Source organism: Mustela erminea, chromosome 9 (genome assembly GCF_009829155.1).
Source record: "Mustela erminea isolate mMusErm1 chromosome 9, mMusErm1.Pri, whole genome shotgun sequence".
NCBI classification, from domain to species: Eukaryota; Metazoa; Chordata; class Mammalia; order Carnivora; family Mustelidae; genus Mustela; species Mustela erminea.
The window spans coordinates 14,281,075-14,291,835 of NC_045622.1; the positions used below are offsets into that span (position 1 = coordinate 14,281,075).

Consider the following 10,761-nt stretch of genomic DNA (forward strand, 5'->3'; position numbering starts at 1 on the left):
CATGCCCCCTCCCAAACCCACATACACACACGCACATGTGCGTGCACACGGCTAGTGTTTTATACGATAAGCTGCCAATGCAGACATGGAAGTGTACCGACCAGCCAAAGGGAGACAAAGCCGGGTGGGAACCTGGAACAAAGAGTAAAGGGCTGGTGGAAGGCAGCAGCCTTTTCCAGGAGACACATCTTCTCCAGGTCCCCGGGGACAGGCTGAAGTGTTTTCAGTTCCAACAGCCAAGCTCTGAGGCTGCCAACTTCTCCATTATTCATGGGGGGGCCCCACCCCCTCCCCCTTTCAAGGCCCGATTTCCTTTGGCAAAAGCCTGCATACTTCTGGAAACCTTTGAATGTGGGAGCATCTGGTGTTCTAGGGACTTAAACTAGTGCAAATGTAAGCAACAGAAGCACTAGCTGAAGGCTCGACCACAAGGAGATCCAGCTGGCTGTCTTCAGGAGCTCTCCCACCCGTGGAACGCCCCCCGCCCCCCAGCAAAACCCTTCCAGAAGCTCAGCGTCCTAGCGCTCTCTTCCTTTGGGTGGGAAGAGGGATTTAGGTGTGTTGGGTTAAAGGGCTTTCTGCCCACAGAAATAAAAATTAATGAGAGACGGGGACTGAATCACCGTTAGACCAACCCAACTAGGGAAGAACACACCAGAAGGGGCTGGAGGGTCCACACCGGGCACTGGCACCTAAGCGACCCCATGTAGTCCTTACAAAAAGACCCTTTGAGTCTCTATTTTCTATATAAGGGAATCAGCCACAAAGAACTGAAGTAAACTTAGCAAAAGGCAGAACCAGGATTTGAACCAGGCCTGTTTGAACTTGAAGCCCATTCCCTACACCATATTCCTTCATGCTCCTGCATTTAACAGACGACCACCCCTAGGAGAAGAGCATGAAGAAGCAAGCAGATCTTCTCATGGTCCTCACAGGGTTGTTCTGGTATGAGGCAAAATTAATATGTGACAGCTGTGATTTCCACTCCCCACCTTGACTTGAGGACTGTGTATCAAAGAAAGGTTTGTGGGGAGGTAGGATTGGGAGAGAGAAGTAAGCTTCCTCTTCCTCCTCCTCCTCAGTTATAACTGCTCCACCCAGAATGAAAGCCAAACTTTGAATGACTGAAGTTTAAATCTGGACCAGTCCACCCCTGCAGGGGCAGTGCCCACACGTCCCTATCCAAGCGCCCCCTGCAGGAGCATTTGGGTAACTGCACAGCCCTCCCTCCCGCTCTCACCCCAGTATATTCTCTTTGATCCAGATTACAAGAATTAAAATCCTCATCCAACCACCTAACTCATATCCTCAAAGTCCTCCTCTTCTGCATATAATATTTCAGGAAGTAAAAAAGGACCCCTGGCTCAGGAGAGCATGTTACTTAACAACGCCCAAATGAAATCACTTCCTCTCCGTGAATTCTTAAGATATGAAAGTCTTTCTCTCTGTTCTACTTACCATGGCAGCATGTGTCACTTCTCTGGTATGTGTTGGACAGGATTCATGTCTTGAAAATTACTGACATATTCCTTATTAGAGTAACAGGTGAGAAGTATGCATTCAACGACTCTCACCCACAACTGACCAAGAACAGAGGCTATAGGACAGGACTCCAAACAGTCGCCCAAGAACAGTCGGTAAAAGAGAAAGAAGTAATAATGGATGTGTTATAAGAGGGTCCTGAAGTTTGGAGAGTTAGGAGAATCCTTAAAAAATGTAGCTCCAGGGGCGCCTGGGTGGCTCAGCTGGTTAAGCATCGGAATCTTGATGTTGGCTCAGGTCATGAACTCAGGGCTGTGAAATTGAGCCCCACATTGGGCTCTGAGGGGAGTCTGCTTGAGGTTCTTTCTCTCCTTCTTCCCTCTACCCCTCCCCAACTCTAAAAGAAAGAAAGAAAAAAAAAAAAAACTCTTGAGATTAGATCAGAAATCCATGCCCTGAATGGCTAAGTGGGTGGCATTGGGGTGCAGAGAATGAGGAAGGGTTAGGGAGCTCAGAACCAAAAAACCTTTATTTATTTTTTCTTGAACATTTTATTTATTTGAGAGAGAGAGCACAAGAGGGAGGAGAGGTAGAGGCAGAGGGAAAAGCAAACTCTCCCAAGGAACAGGGACCTCAATGCAGGGGCCTGATCCTAGGACCCCAGGATCATGACCTGAGCCAAAGGCCGATGCTTCACCAACTGAGCCAGGCGCCCCAAGAACCAGAGGATCTTTAAAACAAACCTCATTAAATTTTATGATGGTAACCAAAAAGTACAGGAACCTCACCTTTCAGACCAAGAGGTACATCAGTGGCTGTCCACTTCAGCAGCCCGTGAGCACCACTTCTGAACAGCACCACTTCTGAACGCTCCAGCTTGGATGCCTCCGGTGGAGCCCAGCGAAGAGCCGCCTGCCGTTAGATACCCAGCCAGGCCAGCAGAGGCCGGGCTAAATCCTCCAGCGGTATTCACAGCCCACTCCAACCTGCTCACCAACGCACGGTCTCAGGGCCAACACCGCCTCCAGTGTGAGTCAAGAATGGCTCTCCTCACTTCGGCTGTCCGAGGCGTTCCTAACTCTAAATTCCTCGCCAAGCCTCTGCTTGCCCCCCTCAGCCAGGTATACAAAGAGGATGATTTCCACAAGCCATGTTTATTTAGGGGTAATTTGCCAAAGGAATCATTTGGGTTGGTTTTTGTTTCTGTGATTCTTCCCAGGGACCCCTCCATGAAGAGCACCATCGATGCGGAGGATCTGAGGGAACGCTCGAGGCCACCACGGCTTGGCCAGGGTCCCCAGGGCCAGCGTCCCAGGCCAGAAGGACTGCATCCATGCTTCCCTCCGCCGAGGCCTGTCCCTCCCAAGCTGTCCAGTCTTTCTGCCAGGTTCTGAACCCTCCTTCTTCAGCCCTTCGACCAATGAGGCAAGATAACAACTAGGGGGGCAGGGGGGGGTCCCAGAAGGACCCACGCAGTAACTCAGGACACACAGAGGAGTCTCTGCCATTGCTAAGCGCAAAAGGAACTCTTTTCTTCTCAAACATCTTGCTCTGGCTTTAGAACTCCCCCAGCGGACGTTTTTCGGGTGGGTTACTGGATGCCGATCTCACAGAAGGCCAAACTGGGTGCTGCCAGGGGCAGGGGGAGGGGGAGGAAAGAAACAAAGCACACGTGTAAGTATTTCCACCAGAATAGTTGCCATGTACTAAGCGCTTTCCATCTGTCTGGCCCAATTCTGAACTTCACAAGCCCTCCTGTGTGAGAGCCTCACCACCTGGGAGGTGGGTACTGTGATTCCCATTTTAAGGATGAGGAAACTGAGTGTCAGACAAGCTAAGTTACTGCCTGCGATCATCCAGTGTCAAAGTCACAGAGCCAGGAGTCAGGCCCAGGTCTGCCCAGCTTCAAAGCTTGCCATGTTAACCACCAGCTGTCCGACCCCAGAACGGGGACACAGAGGGCGTGGTGCCCCTTCCTCTGAAGCAGACGTAATCAATTCAACAACAACAACAACAAAATCAAAGGCTTGTTGTCTCCCTGCTCCCTAACCAAATAACGCCTCTCTGCCCGAGATCTCCCGCAGGCTGCCCGCGGGCCCGGATTCACCCAGAGGCTTCCTGAACTGGGAATACGGCCTTTAAAACAACTTGACCGGCCTCTACAGGACTTAAGAGTCTTGTGGCTTTGGCCTGTCACCGTACTCGCTTCACTGGACCCGTTCCCGAACGACAGAAGTGCTCTTTTCCGCAGAGTCTCAATCCAAGCGCCTCCGCCAAACACGGGGGAAGCAGGCCTCACAGGTTTTTGGCCACCCGTCCATGCAGCTGTCAGCAGCGGGAGTCCGAGAGGCCGCACAAGGCCAGGCGGCGCCGGGAGCACCAGTGGTGATCACGGGAGAAGGACGGCGGGGGAAACGGGACTGCACACGACTCCCGAGGGCGGATACTGTTCCACTAGGTGGAACCCCGCCAGGCCCCTGATCTTTCTCCGCTGCCATCATGTGTCCTCAGCGCTGGTGTGATGGGAACACACGCAAGCCACCATCCCCCAAATGGAGGAGGCCAGCCTTCCCGAGCCCAGCAGAACACTGGTCCCTGCATGGCCTGGATGCCTATGACTAGCCTACCGATAGCACCGTGCCCGCTGCCGGCTCACTCTTTCTGTCCTTACTCCTACTCACTACCAGGTGCCTTTTCTAGGTGCTGCACTTCCCGGGAGTGGAGGAAGGAGACAGCAGGAATCCGACTCCATGTTATTATATAGAATGTAGCCTTCCTGGCAATCACAGTATGTCAGAACAACATAAGCCACAGAATTTAAAAACTTAAGAACTGGAAGGGACTCTCGGATCAGAAGGAAAGTTGCAACACGACGTCTGTCCAAGGATCTGTGGTACCTTCTCTTTTAGGTTCTGCTTAACCTCTAATGAGGCAGAGACACTTTGCTTCTCCCCGACAAAGGTGCCTCTTTTCACCACTAAAATCAATCATCGTTAGCCCCAATGACCTTTAAATACTCGAGACTGGGTATGAAGGCGAGTTTGGTGTCACTCTTCTATCCAGCAGACTGTCAGCTTCCCCGACTTCCCTGCTACATAGAAAAGTCTCCGCCCTCAGCAGTCACCTCCTCCAGGGACCCAGCCACATTGCCACGTCCTTGCCAGCTCCTTTTCCATCCTCTGGACACCTGGCCCAGCTGCGCCCAGAAGTGCTCTCACCATGGTCATGTAGGTGGCCTCTGCTCTTCCACTGGATTCTTCTTCCTCAGTCTGCTCCCGTGTGGCTATTGAAGAGTAAACATGCTTCTGGGGGGGCGGGGGGAATAGTATAAACATTACTAAACATCAGTAAATGTTACATGCCAAAGAAAAAAGCCATCTATAAGTATCCGCAGGGCGTCGACACCAGAGGGCTATTGAGAGCCAGAACAATGATTACTGATGATGATAATTCAATCCCCAGTCTTCTCAAAAATTAAGAAAATTGGCCAGTCAGCAAAGAGCACTACCTTAAGAAACAAATTCTTTGCTTCAAAAGACAAACCTCTTTGCTTGGACGGGCACTTTAAGGCAGCAGCAGGGAACCTTTGTCTGGCCAGGTTACTTGTACTTCGCGCTTATTTCCCTCTAATTCAAGGCCTGGCAACTAACCAGGGCCAGCTCTTCAAGAGGGTCTGTAGGGCAGGGACAGCCCTCGCTGGACCTTGTATCTGTGAGGTCACTGGTACGCTGTGATTCACATTCCTGTCCCTATCTGGGGAGGTGATGTCATCCGGTGACAAACTCTTGGGCTTCTGGAAGCCCCTGTGCCATGTTGTGACAAAAATCCTACTCTTGGGTCACAGACAGGGCAAAATATGGGAAAGTAAATATTCCAAGAGGAGTTTTTAAAACAAGGGAGGGAGGGAGGGAGGAAAGGAAGTTCAAGAAAATGAATTCATTTCTCAGACCCCAGTACAGCTCCATGATAAACTAATATGGAAGAAAAAGTTCTTCTGATCCTCTTTCTTAGGGCTCCCGAATATTTAATCTGAACCGTTAACTCCTTCCTGTAACTCCTAAATGTACCCCAATTCTCCCTTATGCTTCCACAGAGATCATGAAGCCCTTGCAGAACCTCAGGTTATCTGAACCTTAAAACAGTCAAATATGTTGGTCCACATTCTCATTTTACTGGGGAGAAAAGTGTGGCTCTGGGAGGTGGCAGAACTGGGCTTGAACAGGGATTTTTTTTTTAAAGATTTTATTTATTTATTTGTCAGAGAGCCAGCGAGAGAGAGAGAGAGAGAGAAAGCAGGGGGAGCAGCAGAGGGAGAAGGAGAGGCAGACCCCCCCACTGAGCAGGGAGCCTGATGCAGGACTCGATCCCAGGACCCTGGGATCATGACCTGAGCCCAAGGCAGACACTTAACGGACTGAGCCACCTATGCCTCCCATGAGCGGGGATTTTTTGATTCTGAGTCCAGCGCTCTTTCCTGTGGCCCTACCAGGAGGCCCCATGGGCCCACCCCACTCCCTCCTCGGGGGCTCTCACTCTGGTGATGAAGTTTTCCCGAGCCCCTCTCCATGCCCAGCACTGGCCAGCATGCTGAGATGTAACACCAAGTAAGATAGGCCACGGAGAAATACAGTGACGCCACCTGGATGATGGAGCGTATCTGCCCTGCCCTCTCAGGGCACAGCGGCAAAACGGAGGTTTGAGTTCGTTCCTTACCTCTGGATCAGCCTTCTTTATGTTCTCCAGGCTTTTTACCAGGGTTGTGGAGGTTACTGAGCTGCAAGACAGGAAAAGCAGGTGGAATTAACCGGCCAGCACTGTATACTCAAGGGGGCCAGCCCGAGACCCCACCGAGGGGGACCCCAGAGGAGGAACGCTGCTCTCTAGGCTCCCCAGCTCGCCCTGAAACCTGGAAAGTACATCTCTATGGTGGAGAGCAGGGAGGCATTCTGGAGGGAGTCTGGGCTCAACAGCTTTGCCTTCTCTATCTCCTAGCTAACATCTTTCTGTCCACACAGTCTTTAGGAATTAATAGCGAGCGCCGCCACAGGATTCCATGTTACCAGAATCCAGAACTGGGGAGGTGTTGCTGAGCCAGCAGGGGGCAGCCGAAGCTCGGCGACGCGGGGGGGGGGGGGGGGGGGGGGGGGGGGGGGAGGCGCCCTTGCAGAAATACCGCCACATCGCCCCCTACTCCTCACCTCCACCCCAGCTGCCAGCACTGGCCCCTTCCCAGCCCTTGGCCTTTGATCTCTTGACCACCTGCCTTCTGCATCTGCCACTGAATATACTTCCTTTTTTCTGTTTTGGCCTACGGTAGAGCTAAAAAAAAAAAAGGGGGGGGGAGTGGTTTGAAGCTAGAAAAGAAACCATATATATATATATTTGGTCCCAAAGTGGAGGAAATCGTTTTCACATACTTTCTCATTATACGGTTGTATGCTCTCATTGTAAAATTAATTCAAATAGTAAAGAAACAGAGAGAGTTGGAGGTTGAAGTCCTGGTAAACCTCCTGCCCTTGTGGGACCCACCTTGTCTTTTCTCTCAAACGGCACTACTGACACTACTGAATTATTCTTTCTTGACACAGGCCTACATGTGCTCACATAAAATATATTTTTTGTGTATGCTGCTGCAGCGAGCATTATCTAATTTTCTTTTTTATAAAGATGAGATCATATTACATACTACACATGGGACACCTTCCCACGTCCCTACATCCGGGATCGAGCAGTATGTCCCGGAGTGGAACACTGATTCAGGGAATCGTTAGCGGACAGTCACCGAGGATGATTTCCATGTTTAAATATCATCAGTGCTACAGCAACCATGTGTACAGATCTCAGTGTACCAGCCTGGTTGTTTCTTTAAGATAAGCTAGTAGATGTGGAATTGCTGATTTCATTTTGAGGGAAACTGAGGCCCAGAGTGGGGAGGTGAGTTGATACAGCCATCCACCTCTGGGCTCAGGGCCATCTGCACACCCAGAGCAAAGACCCTCGGAGAGGCCAACCAAGTGCAAACCAAGTCAGAGAGGCCCTGGGGATCAGAAGTGCCAACCCAGCAGGCCAAGCACAGTCCGTGTCTTGTGAGGAAAGGAGACTCAGCAGGCAGCATCTGCAATGGGGGTCTTTGCCCACTGACAGCATTTCGACAAGAGAGCTGGTTTGCCCCAGCAATGGATCCCCTCATCAACAGGTGGGGAAATGGGGGGACGCAGGCCTGCTCACAGCCAGTGAAACCCGGCTGCCGTGTCCGGGGCATCTGGACATTTCGGAGATGCTGGGAGAAGGAGTGATGAAATTCAAGACTTCAACAACATATTTCGACAATAAGTAACTTGGGACCTAAGGGTATCCATACAAAAAATAGCCTCTCAGAATTGGAATGTGGCCCTTTATTTATTTTTTTTAAGATGTTATTTATTTGAGAGACAGAGAGTGAAAGTGTGATCGAGGAGAGGAGCAGAGGGAGAGGGACAAGCAGACCCTGCACTGAACATGGAGCCCCCGTGGGGCTTAATACCACGACCCTGAGTCCATGACCTGAGCCGAAATCAAGAGTCGGATGCTTAGCCCACTCAGCCTCCCAGGCGCCCTGGAATGTGCTCCTTTATTTATTTATTTTCTTAAAGATTTTATTTATTTATTTGTCAGAGACAGAGGGAGAGAGAGCGAGTGAGCACAGGCAGACAAAGAGGCAGGCAGAGGCAGAGGGAGAAGCAGGCTCCCTGCCGAGCAAGGAGCCCGATGCGGGACTCGATCCCAGAACCCTGGGATCATGACCTGAGCCAAAGGCAGAGGCTTAACCAACTGAGCCACCCAGGCTTCCCGAATGTGCTCCTTTAAATAAGCCCCCGACAACCCTCAAGATCCAATCTTCCCTGTGAAGTGGGTATTGTGGATAATTCAAAAACCACTTCTCTCTGGCATGGAATGACAGCTTATAGCTCTCGTGTAAGATTTATACTCTTAATTATGCTCCCCTCAGAACCCCGTTTACAAAAGAGCTGATAATCTCTGTAAAATACCAGAATGAAAGAGGAGGGTGTAAAGCCATGCGAAGTCTTCCTGGAACACAGCGAGTGGAGGGTTGGGGTCACTACAGAGATGACATCTAACATGACAACCACGGATGATTCTATTTAAAGTACCCGCTTCTGGGGCGCCTGGGTGGCTCAGTGGGTTAAAGCCTCTGCCTTCGGCTCAGGTCATGATCCCAGGGTCCTGGGATCGAGCCCCGCATGGGGCTCTCTGCTCAGCGGGGAGCCTGCTTCCCTTCCTCTCTCTCTCTCTCTCTGCCTGCCTCTCTGCTTACTTGTGATCTCTGTCAGATAAATAAATAAAATCTTAAAAAAAAAAAAAAAGTACCCGCTTCTGTGAGGATGGCACAGCGAGCGCCCTCTCGCTCTTCCGCTTCAGGCTCGAAGCACCACTGGCCTCCCGACCCAGCCCTGTACCTCTTACTCCTGTGGGTCCTCTTCACGATCAGTATCAGAACAGGAAGCAGCAGGATAGTGCCGCAGACAATCCCCACGATGATCACCAGCTGATTGCCACCCAGGAGCTCGGGTCTGAGGGCTACTGGGGTCACCGATGCTTGGGAAAGGAGAAAAGCAATGAGAGGGTCTCAATATCCCAGAAAAGAGCCGTGAGTCCCACCAGTTCTTACCAAGGAGACACAGCCAAGCCAGGAATTTGGGGGAGAAGGCCAGACTTCACCCCACGCTGAAACGCTGGGTCTCCAGCTGTCCCCATTTGATGGAGAACCAAGTCTGGCCGCCTTGCTTATCCCTACCTACAGTGTGGATTAAGGTGGATGGGTGGCAGCAGACATTGTTATTAACAATTCTACCTTAAAATATAATAACAGACGTTTTAGAGGCTTCAGATCTTTCTATGAGAAAGTGATTGGTTTCAAAAGCATATATGGGACAACACTCAGACCCACAGTCCTGATACCAGGTGAAGCATTTCTACCCATATTTACCCTTCATTCATTTCTTCAGTTTACTCTAAATATGTACACAAACACTCCTGGGTGCCAAATATCACTAGGCAAAGAAGCTACAAAGACAAATAAGACATGATCCCTTCAAGGATGGGGACAAACATGTTGACAGAAAACCACAGACTGCTATAGGGGCCATGACAGAAGTCCATATGGGAAGTCCAAAAGGGTACCCAATTCTATGGGAAACAGATGTTGAGAATTTCTCAACAACAATGTTAAAGTTTAAAAGTCTTAAGGAAACATCAAGTTTGTTGGGCAGACAATATGGGAAAGGGGGCGCATTATACACAAGGTCTGGAGACCCAAGAGGATGATGGTACTTCCAGAAATTAGAAATAGTTCCATGGGTCTGGCTCAAAGCTGCATTTGTGAGGAAGGTGGGGAATTAGGCTGGACAGATGGCAGAGTCTCAGTCATGAAGGGCCTTGATTAAACCACCCAGGAGTCTGGCTTGCTTTCTGTAAATGATGGAGAAACCAACCACTGAAAGACTCTGAGCCCCAGGACAGAACGCTGGGATTTGTGATTTAGAGCGATGGCTCGGAGAGCTGCAGGGAGAGTGCGAGCGGGGCTGAGAATGAGAGCAGACACCAGCTGGAGGCCTACAGGTCAAGACAGAGAGGAAGACAGCTAGAGTGTTATGCAGGACTGGAAGGGAGGCGTACTCAAAGTCAGTAGTAGAAACGACAGACCTGGTTGACCTGTGAGATTGGGGGTCATGGGAAAGGGATACAACTCCCAGGCACCCAGCTAGGAAACTGTGTAGAGGGTGACGGCGTTGACTGAGGTGGAGGAGACGAGCCAGGGAGAGGAGTGCAGAAGCGGGTTAGGATAATGTTGCATATGAAGTATCTGTGGACTATCTGGCTAGAATTTGGATGGATACATAAATGGATTAGACAGGAAGGGAGGGAGGAAGGGAGGGGTAGGAGGAAAGAAGGAAGGAAGAATGAATCCAACACAGAATATATTGAATATATTGTATATACAGAGAATACGGCGTCCAATACTACTGGGGTAAAGAAGGCCGAGTGCGGACAGTTAGAGCCACGCTGGTGACCTAGGCTAGAGCAGAGACGGAAGCAGGAGCCAGGATGCAATGCACGAAGGAATTAATGGGAAGTGAGAGAGGAGGCACCACATATGGCCCCTGAGCAAGCGGCTTGGCTAGGTCAAGACAGAAATAGAGAACTGATTGAAGTGAAGGACACAACAACTCTGAATATACTAAAAGTCACCGAGTTGTAGGCTTTAAATGGGTGAATGTA

General features: G+C 50.4%; 1 protein-coding gene across 3 annotated transcripts in view; it reads right to left on the reverse strand.

Annotated features, from left to right (window-relative positions):
- Positions 1 to 2,617: 2,617 nt before the first annotated feature.
- Positions 2,618 to 10,761, reverse strand: part of JAML (junction adhesion molecule like) — a 28,224-nt gene continuing 20,080 nt past the window's right edge. For all 3 annotated transcript variants that reach the window (XM_032358684.1, XM_032358682.1, XM_032358683.1), the window contains 4 exons: positions 8,940 to 9,078; positions 6,196 to 6,256; positions 4,701 to 4,787; positions 2,618 to 3,111 (listed from right to left, as the gene is read on the reverse strand). In XM_032358684.1, coding sequence (XP_032214575.1) covers positions 3,040 to 3,111; positions 4,701 to 4,787; positions 6,196 to 6,256; positions 8,940 to 9,078 — 359 coding nt within the window. In that variant the 3' untranslated portion in view covers positions 2,618 to 3,039. The remainder of the gene's footprint in view (positions 3,112 to 4,700; positions 4,788 to 6,195; positions 6,257 to 8,939; positions 9,079 to 10,761) is intronic.